Source organism: Crassostrea angulata, chromosome 9, assembly GCF_025612915.1.
Source record: "Crassostrea angulata isolate pt1a10 chromosome 9, ASM2561291v2, whole genome shotgun sequence".
NCBI lineage: Eukaryota > Metazoa > Mollusca > Bivalvia > Ostreida > Ostreidae > Magallana > Magallana angulata.
The window spans coordinates 24,567,228-24,586,842 of record NC_069119.1 but is presented as its reverse complement, the minus strand read 5'-3'; the positions used below and the strand labels follow the sequence as shown (position 1 = coordinate 24,586,842).

Sequence of the window (19,615 nt, the reverse complement as noted above, 5' to 3'; positions counted from 1 at the left end):
AAAGACAGTAGACCGAGAGTCTAAATTCATTTATTTTCGTACCTTTTGTTTTGATATTATAGTACAATACGCACATATACATGTATATGCATGAAATATTATATACACATAATCTATTCATAGCTGCTTTATTTTGTGGACAATGAAATTATTTCTAAATTAAACTGAATTAGTTATTTGCGTATTATAATACGAAGCTTTAAAACTGCTGATTTTTTATACTCAAAATTGATAATATTTAATATAGTATGACTATTATTCACAAAAGCATCTATGTAAAGGAATCAAGCGGTTTAATACACATTATAAAATATACACTGGTAAGTTTCTGACATGTGGTTGTGCAACATGCACACGGTACGAATGGTCAACCCTTTGCAGGAAATTATAAAAAGCTGAATATTCACGAAAAATAGGAGAAATAGGAAAAGATTGAAATCTAACAAAAAAACCTATGAAGAAAAGTTTTCACATTCTGACAAGAAATTGTCCTCAGAAACTGATGATTGGCCTTATAAGGGGTAAAATAAAGTTATTTGTACTGAATGGGAACTGCATAAATTCTAGTTACAGAGTTCCGTAAACACTCATCGCCTAGCTGCAGTGAATTTTATCAAAAGATAAACTTTCCCCTGCTTCTTAACAAAAAACTAATCAAATGCTTATATTTACCGTTTTATAGTAAAATGCGCCTTTGAAAATCCATAGACGTATTTCAAAGATCGAATTGTATAGATTGTCTTCACAAAAAAATATAAACAAAATTGTTATTCAAATTAATAAAAATCAGTAGGCACCTACCATTTACGTAAGCTGACCTTAATGTCAAAATAATCATGAAGAATAACCAAAATCTTATCGTATGTATTGTTCAGTGTTGTTGGATTTATTTATGCATTGGTTCAAAGAAGTATTGGTACTATATTTTTAGCAAAATGAGCATATGTATAAAAATCCAAATTATTTACATGTATAATGACTTTTAAAAGAATGAAGTAACAGGCCTGGGGTAGTTGTATGTCCACGCACTACTAAGAAAGACTTCTTAAATTACATTTTATGCGGACTCTGTGAAACACATGGCTCAGTGGTCAAGCGCATTAGCCCAAGAACCGAAAGATCGCTTGTTCAAACCCTGCTGTGGTCACTTGATGTTGGTGTTGTGCACTTAGACAAAGCACTTCATCTAAATTGCCTCAGTTCACCCAGCTAAAATTGGGTACCGGCTTACGCTTGGGGCTAACATGCGATGGACTGGTGTACTATCCAAGGAAAGTAAATGACTCTCATCTGTTTAGCACGACGGAAACCTGGGATAAGCGCCGGCTTTATGCGCCTTCGTGGCAGTGAGAAGGATTTAACTTTAATGCAGACTTTAAATTTTATTTTTATTTAAATAATATCTCCAATTTTCTAACTTACCTGTTATACCTTAGCTTTTTACATAATTTTCTTTATCATAAGTTATAGACTTGTGAACGAGTTTGAGAGTCGTTTATTACCAGATTTAAAAAGGTTGACTTTATTGGCGTCTTTTCTCATTCATTACCCATTTTTGATTGTAAAAAGTATGGTAAAAGTAAACATTTCAAGCTTTTACAACTTGAAAAAGCTTGAGTCACAAGTAATATGGGTGTGTTGGTGGAAATGTAAAAGTAAACTTCCTGGTACACTCACAAGATGTCCAGGTCAAGTCTATTGTTGTGTCGCAGTGTAAGTTGACAATGTACGTGATGAATATATTGTATCTGGGCCGTCAGAGAAAAGATAACGGGGAAACGATTACGATTTCAAGTTGCTTTGCATGAAACCTTTTTGTCCATCTGTCTCTTAATTCTCTCTCTCTTTTCTCTCTCTCTCTCTCTCTCTCTCTCTCTCTCTCTCTCTCGGAGGAAGAGGAGGGTGGGGTGTCATAGTCCTCGAATGGTCGGTAATGTGTGTGTGTGTGTGTGTGTGTGTGCGTGTGCGTGTGCGTGTGTGTGTGTGTGCGTGCGTGCGTGCGTGCGTGCGTGCGTGCGTGTGTGTGTGTGCCCTGTCGCAACGTAGTATTTTAAAGATACACACCAGCATACTTTATGATATGATAAGTAAAATTGAATCTTAAAAATAAATTTCAGAATTCAGTTTATATATTTTATCCTCAAGTGTCGAATAAGCCTTTCCGGTTTTCTTAGAAGATCGTTTCCATTTAACCATAGATACAAAACAAGGAAGAATTTGTTAGAGCTATTTTTATGATGTGTTGTTTTATAAAAGAAGCTGTGAATAATGTGTGAAAGATTTCCATGTAAAATTGTGTGCTAAAATAGTTAAGGAATTTAACTATTTTGATCAATTTTTGGCATTTCTCTCAGGTAATAGCTGTAAGCCATTGATTTCCTACTTAATTGAACCCATGCAATGTTTTGTTCTACCGAAAATGTGTCTTGTTGCATCTATCTAAAAGGGTTTTTCTTACTAAAGAAAACATTGTTTATATTAACGAGGCTGGATGCTCAAGGCAATTACCATCAGATCTACAATTACATGTCAGTCATTAATACTTTAGTCGTAAAGAATTATTTAATGAGGCAATTATTTTTTCATTGTTCTTTAAAATTGAATATTTTCGTGGTTATTTTTTAACAGAACTCTTGTTCTTAAGGAGACTAATATTTTTTTTTCTTTTTTAAATAACCACGACCATCCTTCCCTTTATATAACAGTGTACTACAAGATGTATTTGAACAGGCCTATAATTCTTCCTGGAAGACAAACATACACACATTTACATTGTGTTAAAAACGGATGACTTATTAGAGTGTGGCTGTTTTAAAATGTTCATTATTTTTATTAAAGTCTTCCGTACCCAACGGAAGACCTTATAGTGATTGTAGTGTTTCTCATTAAGGTCTTCCGTATCCAACGGAAGACCTTATAGTGATTATATATAGTGTTTCTTCTTCTTATTTTTTCTTGTCCACAAGATTTCCCAGAGACGGCTGGATATTTTTTTTGAAATTTTTAGGTGTGATAAAAAATGGTAATATCCCGAGGTGGTTTTTTTCATTTTTTTAAAATTTATTTCCGCTCGTCCGTTTCCTGTCCCGCGTCAAAAAACCTTGTTCCCTCGAGAATTCGGCAAACATTAAAACATCTAAACTTTGTGGGATGATAGACCTATATTTGTAGAAGTGTTTAAACTATTTTATTTTGTTCGTCGTAACTTCCGGTCGTCACCGGAAGCACTTAAAAAATAATTATTTTTTAGCATTAAATTTCTTTTCCATAGAATAAATATGAAAAATAAACCATACATTAGTTATCTATGCGATGTTATATCAACAAAAAAATTCTTCTTCCCGTGAGATATCTCAATTATCTCAGATTGCTTTTTTTAAACACATTTTGTACTGAAGAGATCTCAGAAACGATAAGTGATCAAAGCACGAAACTTTCATGGATGATAGACATTTAATTAAAGATGTGTTTAGTCGGTATCAGTTTTTTCTTCCGTCACTTCCGGTCGACATAGGAAGAGTTCAAATAAATCGAGCTGTTAATCAGTTTAATTTTTTTTCCTTTCATATTTGTAGTTAGCTCGATGAAGAAAAATGTGTCAAAAAAAACCAAGTAAAGAAGAAATATTTAATACGATTTACATTGAGCACTTCCGTTTGTCTGTTTCCTGTTTCGAGACAAAAAAACCTTATTTCGACGAGATCTCAAAAACGGTAATGACTTGAACAACCAAACTTTGTGGAATGATAGACCTATGTATGTACATGTGTAAATTATATTATAACCAACAAAAATTTGAACATCCGAACTTTGAGGAAAGACAAAACAATGCATGAAGTTATATGTTAACTATGTTCTGTATGATACGGCGTAACTTCCGGTCGTCACAGAAAGTACTCAAAAATTTACATTTTGTCTTTTTGTTTTGTTTAACTTAGTAATAATTTCTTGGGAATTCCTTTACAGTATATATTATATCCCTTTTCTTTTCACAAGAGAAATTAATTTTTTTTGTGCAGATTGATACATGAGGAACGGAAGACATTTTTGTTGCTATAGCAACAAGAGTCTAGTTTATGTTTCTTTCTTTTTAGGTTTTGAAACATTTTTCTTGTTTGGTCGATAATGGCCATCCGGTGGATACGAATATGTAAGTGGATTTTAACATTGACATTTGAAAATAAGATACATTTTATGTAATCATTGAAGTGACTTAACAATGTTCATAAAGGTATTATATTCTCATATTTTCAAAAAGTGTAAAATTCATCACACAGGGGTATAACGAAAGCATATAGATTTAAGTTGTATATAATTCCGCAATCTAACAAATCTTAACTATTTTGTAGCTATTCAGATATTAAAACAACGAAACATAGTCCAAAAACAATTTTTTAAAAAAAAACATATTTTTTTCTTCATAAACTAGATTGTTTTACGTAGATTTACACATTAATAACGTCATGGCTGAAAATGAAATATCTTGTCAATTTGATCAGAAAACTACGTAAACAGATTTAAAATATAAGAGTTCTAAAAGTTCTAATAATTTTAAAGTGTTTTAATGTGATTTGTTGAATATTGAGCAAGATAATGCTGGAACATGTGTTACTGTATCAAATTTTTGCTACAAGGTAAATTGCCCATGCGATCCTTTAACCTACCCGCGCATCGTAAATATGTTATCATTTAGACATGTTATTTAGTTCTTTAAAATTGTGTAGTGTTTTTGTCCAATTGAGCTGTAGAGAAAAGAAATGAACATTACAGAAATGTGCAGAACCCTTTAATGACATATTAAATGATAAATTTATTTTATTTTAGAGATGAATTGTTATCTAGATACCATTTTGTCGAAGTCAAATACACATATAATGTAATTTATTTTATATATTAAAAAAAGATAAATTCAAGATAGCTTCTATAATCGAACATAAAACCAAATTGATGATTAAAGTGTATATACTTTAGCCAACAAAATTTACAAGTTATCTAAATTATTGGTGATTGGCGGAAATCGCAATTTCTTTAAAATGCATATTGAGTTCATTAGCAGTACATTGGAAACTTTTATACGATGCTATCATTTCTTTTGTCTGTATTTTCCTATTGCTGTAAGTTTTATTATCTGAAAGTATTTTCTGAAAGATATGGAATTAGTATTCTCCGTTTGAGCTGCACTTCATATAAAATCTTATCAACAAGAAAGTAATTTTCCATGTATCACGATTCCAACGCTCAACGTTATGCAAATATGTACTTTTGATTAAAATTTAATGCCCAATAAGCTATACAACAATAAATTCAAGTGTAGTTTTCCTGCTACTATTACGTATTAGGTTTGTAACTGACTCGCTACAGACATCTATCGGGTTGATCAATCTCATTGATGGTGAGGAGAAGGCGAGCCGTCTTTGAGATTGATCAACCCGATAGATTTTTGTAGTCAGTCAGTAACAAACCTAATAAGTGTTTTTTATTTTCCCGAACACCATCAAGGGTCACATTTTTTAAACTAAAAGCGGTAATCTACGAACACCCATGAAGAATTTGTCTAACATCTTGTCCAATATTTAACTCCTTTAAACTCTTCAAAACTATCAAATTCACCTTTCAAATAGCTCTTTAAAATTCTTCGCTTCACCCATATTTACTTACAATATTTTGTTGCAATTCAATTTTAAACGGTTTCTCTTTGCATAGATTTGAGCAAATCTCGACGCTGTAATTTTGTTCTGCTCCGGACACAAAAATGTGACGTCAATATTCAAAGGGCAACTTCTCTAATTCTTAAAGATTTTCAAAGGGCAATTTCTCCAAGTATTATAAGAAGCTAGAGCATTCATTTTCTTAATTTAATATAAAATGTCGAAAAGAGTAAGCAAAGCGTCGGCAAATGACGGCCATATTGCCGAATATCAATTCTCACCGAACAGACATAGAAATATATTAGGCAGTCACATGCTATGTTTATACTAATAAAAGTGTGACATTTCATTCTGAGGGAAAACAAATAAAGTTAATGTACTAAAAAAACACAAGATGAAAATATTTTATCCAGAATACTGGTCCATGCTCTGTGGTTACATTAACATTGGTTGGTGACCCTGTAGCCCCATATCTTTTCATTCTTTGTGCTGAAATATTGGCTATACTAATTAAACAAAATAAAGATATTAGAGGCATTTTTGTGTATGATAGAGAACATAAAATATCCCAGTATGCAGATGATACATCCCTTATTCTTGACGGTTCTGCTTCATCTTTATTTAATGCTCTCGAAACTTTAGAATTATTTTCAAAAATATCGGGGTTGAAAGTTAATAGCTCAAAAACAAAAATTGTATGGTTTGGCTCAAAAAAATTTTCATCCGAAGTCTTTCATCACTCTAGATGGAAATTAGATTGGGGAGCCACTGAATTTGTATTATTAGGTATTCATTTTTCTGTTGACTTGGAACAAATTCCAGAATTAAATTATAATATTCAAATTCCAAAAATCTCTGCACTCATCCAACAATGGGAAAGGCGAATTCTTACTCCCATAGGAAGACTTACTGTACTTAAAAGTCTTATTATTCCAAAAATAAACCATTTACTTATTTCATTACCAAATCCAAGAATAGAAACTATTAATTTTTTGAACAATGATTTTTTTAGATTTATTTGGAAATCCAAGTGTGATAAAATTAAACGCTCAGTCGTGACACAAAACCTCTTTGCAGGAGGCTTGAATATGGTGAACTTGAATAATTTTATAATTTCCTTAAAGTGTTCCTGGATACAAAGACTAGTGCAGGGGGGACAATCTTGGTTGAGTATTTTTAAAGCAGTGTTTGGAGATATTGTGTCTGGATTTTTGGATTTTGGTGATGCTTTTATTGAAAATCTTTTGAACAACTGTACCAACACTTTTTGGAGAGATGTTCTGAAGTCATGGCTTATTGTATTGAATACACATTTTAACCAAAGTCGAATTTTAAATGATAACATAACATATGCTCCAGTTTGGTTTAATTCTAAAATTAAGGTGGATAAAAAGCCTGTGTTTTATAAAGAATGGTACAGAAGAGGTGTTAAAATTGTGAAAGACTTTTTATATGAAAATGGATCATTTCTATCAAAATCTGATTTTGAAAAGAAATTCAATTTTGAAATATGTTTTATGCAATACAACAGTATGATTAGTGCTGTAGCAAAGTTTGTAAAAGGTTCAAAGTTCTGTAAGGAAACCTACAGCCATAGCATTGGTCCTTTTGTTCCTTATCATTGTGTTGAAATTCTTTTATACAAGAAATGTACCAAGCATATTTACAAATTAATTAATACTTATACAGTAGGTATTTTACCAACATCAATTAGAAGATGGAATTCCACTATTGTACAAAGAGGATATCCTGAATTAATTTTACAGGATGTGTTTAAAATATGTTTCAAGGTCACTAAAGACTCTTCTATACAATGGTTACAATATAGAACATTACATAGACTTCTCCCAGTTAAAGCTTACTTGAAAAAGTTAAAATTAGTTGATAATGACACTTGTACTTTCTGCAAGAGTGAAGTTGAAACCATTGAACATATTTTCACATCTTGTCCTATTGTACTTGCTATCTGGAATAGTTTGAGTATGCATATTTACAATACTGTCTCAAAGAGAGTTGGTTTTAATGCAATCAATGTATTATTCGGAGAGGCTCCTCTCTCAAAGTCAAATTTAGTCATTAATTTTCTAATTTTATTTACCAAACAGTATATTTTTCAATGTCTTTGTAATAAAAAAACCCCAAACATTGCTGGACTAATGTGTCATTTACTTTATAGATATGAAATTGAAAGTTGTCTAGCAATTAGAAATTCTTCTTTTTACAAACATAATACAATATGGTCTGAATGGAAAAATCTTTTCTGTGATGTTTAATATATACAAGATCTAGAGCAGAAGTCATATAGTTTTTTTTTCCTGATTGTATCAACTTTATAGTATAATTACTTATAATCTATGGTATGTATGTTTGTGTATGTATGAATGTGAAAAATGTAATTACAAAAAATTGCAAATAAAAAAAAAAAAAAAAAAAAAAAAAAAAAAAAAAAAAAAAAAAAAAAAAAAAAAAAAAAAAAAAAACATTGGTTGGTGCAATTATATCAAGTTTAAGTGGTTAAGTGACATTTTCAATGATACTAGAATTTGTTAAACAAATTATAATTCGAATACGATATGATAGCAATACTTTTGCGGGATGACTCAACAACAAAATTCTCAAAATTAAAGTGCATGCGTTTAAGAAAAAAATTAATTTAACTTTATGTTAACAGTATGTGAAGAATAAATGACATATTGTACATTAAATTTAATACATTTAAACTAAAGAGTTCATAAACTGTGAATAATTTGGACACTTTATTTATGATTGAGGTTTCAGATAAAGCAGTTGTTGTAATAAAGAAATGTTTTTTTTTTCATTTTTATTATGCATAATAAGGTCAGTTGGTTTTCCTTAATACTTCAATGCAAATGCAAGTGTTGTATTTTCCGTCTGCTAATTGATTTTATTCGCTTGGTGTTTGTTATCCGAAACAGTGTTTTAGAAATTTAATATTTTAACTAGAATGTAGGTAACCTAGCAAATCCTGATTTATAGATAAGTGATAAAACAGGTGTATTGTGTCGGTTCATGCATGCATGAGTACATGCATGTAAGGAAGTCAAGCAATGCGGAACAGATATTTAAAGATTACCAGTGTTCATTTTTGTAAAGTTATTTTATATGGGTTTTTTAAGTGAATGAAAAGATAGTATTACATACAGGTATGCTACTTAAACAATAAATATTCATAAATCTTCTTACTAACCATGTGCATGTATTCACCTATAGTATTGCATTGTTTCTTTTTATCATTCTTAAATATAAATATTACTAATCATATTTTAAATTTTCAGATGTTTCCGCTATACAAATTTTCTGCGTTTTGATAAATACTGACGTGTTTGTGAGGTAGGTTAAATAAATATGTATCTGTCCTTTCTAGTACAAAAAAAATTCTGTTTAACTAACATTTCTCTTTTTAGAATTCTTTTATATTACTGTCTTAGTAATCTGTAATATTTATACTGTCATCAACTGCAACACGTTTCGTTTTTTATTTAATTAGTTATTATTACGTATCAATGATGCATGGATTGATTTATACTTATTACACAATAAGGTTGATTGTCAGAAGTTGCATTTTTTTGGCAAAAAAAGAGACTAAAAAAAACCAAACAAACAACAAATCAAGACATAATATTATTTCGTAGACTTAAATTAATATAATTATACAGTGAATCATAAATGTTTGAAGTTAAACTTCCTGTATGTTTTAAAAAAAATTATCTTTTATCTTGCTGAAAATATTCCTGATAATTATGTTTGCAACTTATCACTTTATTGTACATTATTTTAAAACAAATCAGAACTTTTTTAATTGGAAAAAACAAGAGGCCCATGGGCCACATCGCTCACCTGAACAGCAGTTCCTTGTAACATTCTATTTTGTAGCATATGCTATTTCTATTTTAAACTTTGAACCCCTTTCTGGGGCCCCAGTATTGGTCCAAGGTTTATGGTCGGATTAAAGAATTTAGAAATTACACTATTTGAGGATCCTTGCATAGTAATCTCACAAATTGTAGCGTTATAGTTCTCGAGAAAAACTTTTTAAAAAACATTTTCCATATATATTTCTATGTTAAACTTTGAACCCTCTTGGGGAACCAGTTATAGTCCAGTGCCAAAACTATATTAATTTAGAATCGACAATATTTAAGGATGCTTGCATAGTAATCTCTGAGTCACAAGTTGAAGCATTGTAATTCTCTAGAAAAAGATTTCTAAACATCTTCCGTCTTTATTTCTATGTCAAACTTTGATCACCTCTTGGGATCCCAGTATTAGATCGAGGGTCACGACTGGCTTTTATAATTTCGAATCTACACTATTACAGGATGCTTACGTAGTTATCTGACAAATTGAAGCATTGTAGTTATCGAAAAGACGATTTTACATATTTACTTCTATATTAAACTTTTAACCCATCTTGGGTCCACAGTTTTATTCCATGGGTCGGTATAATTTTAAAACTATCTACATTATCCAAGGTTGTATGCATAGTAACTTATAAATTGTAGCATTTTAGTTCTCGAGAAGAAGATTTTTAACATGTTACCTATATATTTCTATATTAAACTTTGACCACTCTTGGGGCCCCAGTATTAGTCCGGGGGTCACGATTTCACCAATTAAGAATCTACATAAGACGGGGATGCATGCATAGTAATTCAACAAACTGTTACATTGTAGTTCTCGAGAAAATCATTTTTAAACGCTTCCGATATATATTTTTTAAAATGTTAAATTTTGTACCGCTCTTGGTGCCTCAGTAAATGTCCGGGAGTCACGATTTTTACAAATTAGAATCTACATTATTTAAGGATGTATGCTTAGTAATATCCCAAACTGTTGCATTATAGTTATTGAGAATAAGATTTTCAAACATTTTTCTATATATATTAAGCTTTGAACCCCTTTCGGGGCCAAACTTTTTTTCCGGGGTCACAATATTTACAATTTAGAATCTTCGCTATATATATAACCTTTTGTTATATTGGCATTTCTGATGCAGTGGTTCTTGAGAAGAAGTTTTTAAAACATGTTTTCTATGCATTTCTATGTTAAACTTTGAACCCCGCTTGGGGCTTCAATACATATCAAAGGCCAGAACGGCCATAAAGACGTCGAGCTGACATTTTCTTTAATGTAAATATCATTGATTTAAATATTTGTACCAAAAGTCGTATATGAAATAATTTCAGAATAAAAATGTGTTGTGCCACTAAATTTATACATATGCAACTATATTTTTAAATACAATTTTAGCATCGCAATGTGATTGTATACTCAGTATATTTCCTGATAAAATACGTTGTGATGTATTTGGAATACAATGAATCATAACTCATCATGGTTACAAAAATCGAAAAAATTTCGAAATTCAAAATAAATTATCTTCTTAAAAGTTTCTGCTTTAAACAGTCTTTGAACAAAGGACGAGTGCACTTATGGGCCCCGGTGAAAAGTGAAAGAATGAAGAATCAAATTAAGCATATTTTTTTCCTTAACATTATCTATTGATATCTATTCCATAAGAATTAACAAGTTTTAGCGCTGAAATTATTGTTTATGAAAAGCACGAAGCTTTAAAACATAGTAGGGGTCAGCAGACATTCGTGATTTTGTATAGTAAATCGAGGACAGGCATTCATTTTAAAGCCTTTGTTTACTGTCAGCCTAACCGAGTACAAACTTGTGGAAAAGACAATATACGAATTATACATTTAGTAAACTCCTGTGAAAGTAAGAAGTTTGTACTCGGTTAGGCTGGTACCTAAAAAATGAAAAAGGTATAAAAATTTCAAGGTTTTTCCTATAGCAAGCGAAATCTATTACCTGCGTGACCCATGTTTGAACTCACGCATGGAATAAATTATTTCAAACAATCACGTGGTTTCTATCCAGGTAAACGTTTGTCAAATGTGCTCACTGTAAAACATTTACACGTTTTAGACTGCTTTCCTTCACCTTTGTATGGTCAGGAATATTTGTTTTTTTTTCAGACGTAAAATAATGCATAAAGTATAATTCAGCAAACGCGCCAATCGATCCACCAACAGAGCAATGTTGATTTAAATGTCTCCTCCCTCTGATTTAAATAGACACAATTCAAGTAGGTTCGGTTCGATTTTTCCGGATTTAGATTATTTATAGGCATTTAAAAATCCTCAATTTTTTAAATTGTATTCTAATTTTGGTAAATTTAAGCGTGCATATAAATCAGAAGTATCCATGAGTGCTTAACTATTATGAGAAAAAAGCAATTTGATGATATTTTCTACATATAAACGGCACTGAAAAAGGGCCCATTCTCTATAGCTTAAGTGCACTTGTTCTTTCACGGGTTCATCATTTGTATACGAGGATAAACCTAAACAATGTTTCCATAATTATAATAAAATATACTTTAATTATATTCAAATCCCGTGTTACCTGTGGTATGTTTGTTTACAAATAAATCCACACCACGTGCGTTGATCTGCCGTATCTATCATGCTCAACCAAACTAGGAATCGGAACATCACTCGGCCTTTTCCGATAAAGAACGGAAACGGCCGAGCGATGTTCCGATTGCCAAACTAGCTGCAATATTGCAACAAAATCACAAGACACATTTATCGCTTACATTCATTTTGGAGACCATGCCCGACAAGAAATAAATTTACATATTACATGTAGTTTTCATTTTATCAGGCACGGTCTCCAAATAAACTGTAAACGATAAACTAAAATAATATTTAGTGAATTTTTTACAACTTATGGTATTTATCCGTCATTACCTGATTAAACACACTTATATACTTATGCAATGAGTTGTCAATAATAAAAAAAAACACAGTTTGGTTTTTTGGTGCACAATTAAGTTGAATAAATGGAACAAAAATCTTGTAAACATTTTTCCTATGTATTTCTATGTTAAACGTTAAACCCCGTCATGGGGGGCCCAATTTTGGTCCGAGGGTCACATTTTTTACAATTTAGAATCTTCACTATATATACAACCTTTTTTGTAAATATTGGCATTTCTGGTGGAGTGGTTCTTGAGAAGAAGATGTTTTAACATTTTTCCTATACATTTCTATGTTAAACTTTGAACCTCAACTGGGTTCCCAGTTTTGGTCCGAGGGTCACAATTTTTATAATTTAGATTCTTCACTATATACACAAGCTTTAGTGAAATATTGGCTTTTCGGTGCAGTGGTTCTTGAGAATACTTTTTAAAGACACACGCCTATACTCACTGTTTCGCAATTACATTGTATCTCCCTTTCAAAAAGGGCACAGGGCTGTGCCCTTTATTTTTACAATTTATAATTCTCTTTCAACAAGGATGCTCTGTACGAAATTTGGTTTAATTCAACCCAGTGGTTTTAGAGAAGAAGTCAAAAATGTGCGAAGTTTACAGACGGACAGACGGACGACGGACAACGGGTGATCAGAAAATCTCACTTGACCCTTCGGTTCAGGTGAGATAAAACAGATATACTTTTAAAACATTTATAAAAAAAAAATAAATCGTTACACTGAATGACACATGTGAACAAAGCATTACTTTTATAATGTTTATGTATTTATTTTCGATCAATAGCCTAATTTTTTATCATCCAGGAAATCCTTTCATATTTATAATTTCTTTTTTAGTTCCGTGTGCCTTGAGGATATTTTTTCGTTCATCAGAAGCAGTAAAGCTTGTGCGTTTAGAAAGGCTGATTTTGACAACATATCCAATGGTAGAACAAACGTGGTGATGTTGAATATTCACCACTACATCAGAAATAATCATTAGCGAATGACAAATAATAATTCTAATTTATAGATAGATCAAATCACTCATTTTAAACCTGTTTAAATTATTCACTGTAGAATAAAATCTCCACACGGCTTTTTCTACAAACTTGAAAAAAAATAACAAAGTTATTTAGAAAAAAAATTAACCAGAGGTACTGAAAAAAGGTTTAACACTCTTTGTACTTTTTTGTTATTTGGGTTTAATAATGTAATAAATATGAAATCACATTAAAGCAGTGTTTGGCCACTGTGTTCCTCCAATAATAAAAACAACTTTATGAAAGCAATTAAGGTATACCACTCCTCATTGTTGGGATTGTATCAAGAAATTTTTGAGAAGTATATCATTAAAATCCGAGACTAAACACATTAAAAAATACAAAGAAAAACGGGAGGTCATTGTGCATCTCTCTGAATTATGGCCAATTTGATTTGACCTTTTTGCACTTATAATGCGATTTCAGCCAGATTAGGATTTGATGTCAGTATTTTTGATTGAGCAAACATTTTTCTTGATGTTTTTGTTTATGCACAATGGTCACTTTGAATAGAGGAATTATGAAAAGAAAATTGTATGAAGCTGCATAAATTTTACTGTGACCGTTTTGCACTTAAAATAGACAATATCTATAATAGTTACAATTTGATTTTAAATAAAACATTTTGAATCTCAAGAATTTTATGAGATTAAACCAATTTTCTTAGATATGTAATCAGTATCATTTTGACATTATAAACATGGGGGGATCAGTGATGTTAAATCTTTGATATATGGCTTCAAAGGAAAACTTCTTGCAAAATTTGGCTTAAAACAATTCAGACATTTTTTATATATTTGCATGATTTAATGCTAAACGTCTATCACTCTCTTAAACTTTAGTTTTGTACAAGTCACAAGCCTTTAGAACATGTCACAAACTTATCAAACGTGAAAACTGTGATTAATGAATAAAGTATAATGAAAAGAAAGTATATTGGAATTCATATAATTGCTTGTTTCTGTCATTTTCGACTAAAAAACGAGAAAATAGTTTCCCCCAAAACTTGTTTGTCTTTGATTTCAAATGGATTTTCTTTATGAACTTTGCGTCATTATGAAATGATGATCTTTCTGTGAAGAATGAATTAATAAAACCCTATTTCTTTAAAAAAATATAATGAACATCTGCGCAATAAAATCAAAATGTGAGGAGTAATATACCTTAAATACATGATAATTTTACTATAAATTATACCACTACGAGGTTCTTGACAAAACTGGATATACCAAATTTCCCCAGGTATTTCTAAAAAAAAAATAATTAGTGACCTCTACAAAACCCTTGTGTAGGTTTGGAAAAAAGATACTCTAGGGTGGTATTTCAAGACATTATGATTAATTTAAACATGTGTTTTTGTAAAGTTTGTAATTAATAAGTGATCTAGAATACTTTTACTTTTAAAAAAATTGTTTGCATAAAATCTAATTTATTCAGTTAAAATGAATTTAAACAAATTCACACAATCTTAATGTGTATTTAAACATACATGTCTTTGTATTTGATAACCCTACAATAAACTGTTAATTTACGAGTAACTTACACATAAACATTCTTTAAACGCTTGAACAAAAAAAGAGCGATTTTTTGATAATCTATGAATATTAATGAGCTTTCCTATGCAGATCGTGAACAGAGGAAAAGAGACAGTATTTGACAATTTTCTTTGATTAGCAAACGATATAATTTAATCCCACATTATGTTGTATAAATTTACGTTACATGAAATTAAATTCATATTTTAATTAATGTATTTTTTATCTCTTATTTTAGACGAAACAAAAGGATGCCAGATTGGCTGTTCAATACTTTCAACTGTTCCACTGTATTCTAAAATGAATAATAAAAATGTATCTAAAATGTCGGGGATAAATCTTTCTCTATTGTCGTTTCAATATACAACCTGGTGGCCAACATATTGTAACGATATGACGGGATTAACCATAAATATTGGTTGCGGAGGAAAATTCATAAGTAGTAATATTCATTTTTAAAGATTTTATGAACTAAGTATTTGGAGATAATGCATGCCATAAGTTAATTTGTCGACAAATATTATACATATATTCATAATTTGAATCGCGTGATTTTATTTTTTTAACAAATTGCAAAAAATAAATCGCTTAGCTTTCTTTTCTTTTAAGATCGTGGAATTAGAGAAAGCTGTGTTAGCGATACTCAGTGTGAAAATGGTACTACCAATTCCATGTGTAATGAGACGAGCGAGGTTTGTGAGTGTAAAAAAGGATGCCTGTTTTTGTGGGAGTCTAACACCTGTTCCCCAAGTAAATGACGTATACATTTAGTTTTTAATATACTTGAGCAGTATTGGCAAGGAGAGAAAATAAACTGATTTTTACAGATACAGACGACTTTTGGTTCATTATATAGAGTATTGAAGATTTATATTTTGTCGTCGAGGCAAAATAAGTAAACACACGCACGCACGCACGCACGCATATATATATATATATATATATATATTTATATTTATATATATATATATATATATATATATATATATATATATATATATATATATATATATATATATATATATATATATATATATATATCGCGTTATTTATGTAACGTTTAAATTAACGTAACAAGTTTGATAATTTCAAAAGAACTTATGAAGAATAATCATATATTTTTGGCCGCGGAAGCAAACTAAATAAAAAGCTAATATAGCTATATCATGTATGTTACATGTGCCTCACTATTAGCGTGTGGCTTTAAAACGACGATATACAAATACTTTATACATATAAACATCAACATTTATACCAATTTAAGAATAAATGCTTATTATTTTTAATTTCGTCTGTCTTATTACACAACAAAGCTATGCAGACAAATTATCATACCGCGCGAATGCGAAGTGTTCAATTTAATCTTGATGTGTCAAGAATGTAAAGTAAATCACAAATACAAATATGAATTCTGAATCTGATAGTTTGATCTTTTTGTAAACATATTATGTACAATATTTGCTCTAGTTCATAGTAAATTTTTTTCTACAATGTGCATTGATCCATAATTAATAAAATCTATGCACCTTTTAAAGAACGTTACTTTGTGTTTAAAGTCAAAAGAGAAACAGAACAAACCAAAAGCTCTCAGACTGGTACGGTTATGGGTGTTGGAGTTGCCGGTCTTGTGCTAGGAGTCGTTGTTTGTGGAATACTTTATTTCATATTGATTCACTACAGAAAGAAATATCAAACAAGGTGATATTCAATGTGCATCATTAGACCAATAATTTTTAACTTCAAGTAGCTTATCACAGAAACAGTTAAAATTTTTCTTTACTTTATGCACTGCTGCTTCCTAAGGACGTTGTTTACTCAGGGTTTGAGTTCTCGAAACCGGATTAATTGTTAAAAAGTTCAATGTCTTGAGTAAAATTTGTTCTTAACACACGAAGTATTTATGAAATGAATTAATATTGACATTTTTACTATATTATTGAATTAGACTCAAAGAAATTTTGACTTTTAGCAAAACAGAGGAAATAAATTCGGACTAAATTTTTCAGATTTTGTTTTATACTGATATATATTTGGTGGTACTTTAATATTTAAAGTTAAGATTTAATTTGTTAATCAATATAATGATTAATAATTTTGCATATTTTTTGTTTGTTTTCTCTCGCTTTTTTGTTTAGATAATCGTTTGGCACACACTACAAAAAAATTGAAAAATACTTAAAAATGATAAAAGGCACCATATCTCAAAATGTTGATCATTGACCTCATATAAATTTTATCCTAGCAGAGAAAAGTCAATATACTTAGTTTAACACTATACATATTTTAGCATTATCATTTTTAGTTTCTTGCTATATTAAATCAAAAATGGGTATGGATTTGAAAACTGATAGAGGAAATTCGGACTTGAATATCATTAAAAATTGTGAATGAAAACTTTATGCATTGTATCAATTTCATGTCACTGCCATTCATAAACTGTATTTCATTTGTTAAAGAGTTTAGCAATTTGTATTATTTTCACAATTAAGAAAGTCTCAATAATAGTGAACATTTTTTAGAGATTTTTCTTAAAATTTCAAAAAGCATTCAATGGCTATTAACTCAAAAAGTAGGTCATTGACCTACTTTTTTGAAAGTGAAGAATAACACTATCATATAAGGTCGATAACATACAATAGTTGGTTTTTAATAATCATCAGTTGAATTTTTTTTCATTCTGAGTAAACGTCATCCTTAAAGCGTGAAAATAGTGTAATGCATATCTTCATACATAAGAAACATATTATTATAGAGATATTTTGATAAAATTCATCAACCACATTCATTCATTCATTCATTCATTCATTCAATCTATCTATCTATCTATCTATCTATCTATCTATCTATCTATCTATCTATCTATCTATCTATCTATCTATCTATCTATCTATCTATCTATCTATCTATCTATCTCATTCTGTAATAGTTATGACAAACGTTTGTTATGTCTAATTTATGTCTTTTATATATATATATATATATATATATATATATATATATATATATATATATATATATATATATTATATATATATATATATATATATATATATATATATATATATATATATATATATATATATATATATATATATATATATATATATATATATATATTTATTCATATATATATATTTGCTTGATTATTAATTAACAGACGTAACAAAGAAATTCGAGAGGAAGCATTTGCCCGGGTAATCAAAAACTATCAACGATCTCATGTGTTTTTAACCTCATAAACATTCTCGCTTTTATGGCTATGGGTGTGTGAACAAATATGATTTAATTTTGGAAAACGTTCTTTTACAGGTATCTTGTTCTTATAGACAGGGAAACGATGATATGGAAGGACTTGGTGTTTACAACTATATACATTGTGAACCAGTCAACAGTCATGTACAATCAGACTATGATCACGTCCCACAACATGGCGTGGGTGATGACTATAGTCATATGAATTCATGCAATGCAAACCAAGTATTTAGTTCAGGAGAATACGGGGTGATCAGCTGACAGAAGAGAAGTGACACCTCTTTTGATTTATTTTTCATCATTATTTAAATCTAAGTACATCTGAATGCTTGAAATTGTAAAATGACGCTTAGATTTAGTTTTAATGTAATATACATATGTATACCTTATTGAGCAATCGAGATACTTGTTACATGCAATAAAAAATAATGGTATTTTGTGATTTGCTGTAAGGAAATGCTTTGCTTTTTTTACGGGAATGTTATATTATGTTGAACAATTTACGTTTTGTAAGGGACTAAGATAAAGAGATAATTATGTATTCGTTTTAATATACCAATTTGTAATTCTTAATTATATGATTTTGCACAGAACTGCGTGGTTTGGTAACAAAGAAAAATCATCGAATTGTAAAAGTAAATCCCTAAAAAAACAACGAGCTGGAACAAGGATACTATTTACTAAGTGTTTTTTTTTCTTCAGATGTGTTTAGTGGCAAACATTGTTGTGGAAGACTTTCGTATGTTTTAACATGCATTTTATCAGTTTTCTGTACTACATTACTTCATTGAAATGATTTTATAAGGAATAAGGAATCATTCTTTGAGAACTAGAGGTGATTATTTTGGTCGGGGCATGATCAAATCCAATAAAGCCCGAAGGACTTTATGATAGATTTCATCACGCCCCGACCGAAATTAATACCTCATAATATTCAAAGAATAATTTCTCATTACTTATATTTATATAATTTTAAGCATTTGTACGATTAAATATTTAAATATAAATAAGCAAACCACACTAGCGCCTTAATTTGGCGTCATTTGTATTATGGGATATATAGTACAAAATCGACACATAGTGTTATCACAGGCAAAGACACTGGAAAACGTAAATATCTAAAAATAAACGTAGGATCGGAATACAGTTATCATGTTTCTTTTTCCTTTAACACACATTATTCAAATTAATCAAAATAATTGCAAGCATCAGTGTCAATAAGGAACTTGATTCTTCGTCTCTCATTCTATAATTCTACTGATCATTTTACTACTTATCAATTCCGCAGAAATACAGCATGACATTTATGCTTAGTATTTGAATTTGACAGATTAATTGTTTTTTAGCA

At 30.1% G+C, this 19,615-nt stretch overlaps 1 protein-coding gene across 1 annotated transcript; it reads left to right on the top strand.

Annotated features, from left to right (window-relative positions):
• The first annotated feature begins 2,228 nt into the window (after positions 1 to 2,228).
• Positions 2,229 to 19,402, top strand: LOC128163308 (uncharacterized). The gene is made up of 9 exons (XM_052826876.1): positions 2,229 to 2,354; positions 4,095 to 4,150; positions 8,945 to 8,999; positions 13,296 to 13,384; positions 15,254 to 15,457; positions 15,625 to 15,765; positions 16,572 to 16,713; positions 18,173 to 18,209; positions 18,325 to 19,402. Exons 2-9 carry the CDS (start codon positions 4,126 to 4,128, stop codon positions 18,526 to 18,528), a joined length of 897 nt encoding a protein of 298 aa, XP_052682836.1. The 5' UTR covers positions 2,229 to 2,354; positions 4,095 to 4,125; the 3' UTR covers positions 18,529 to 19,402.
• The last annotated feature ends 213 nt before the right edge of the window (positions 19,403 to 19,615 follow it).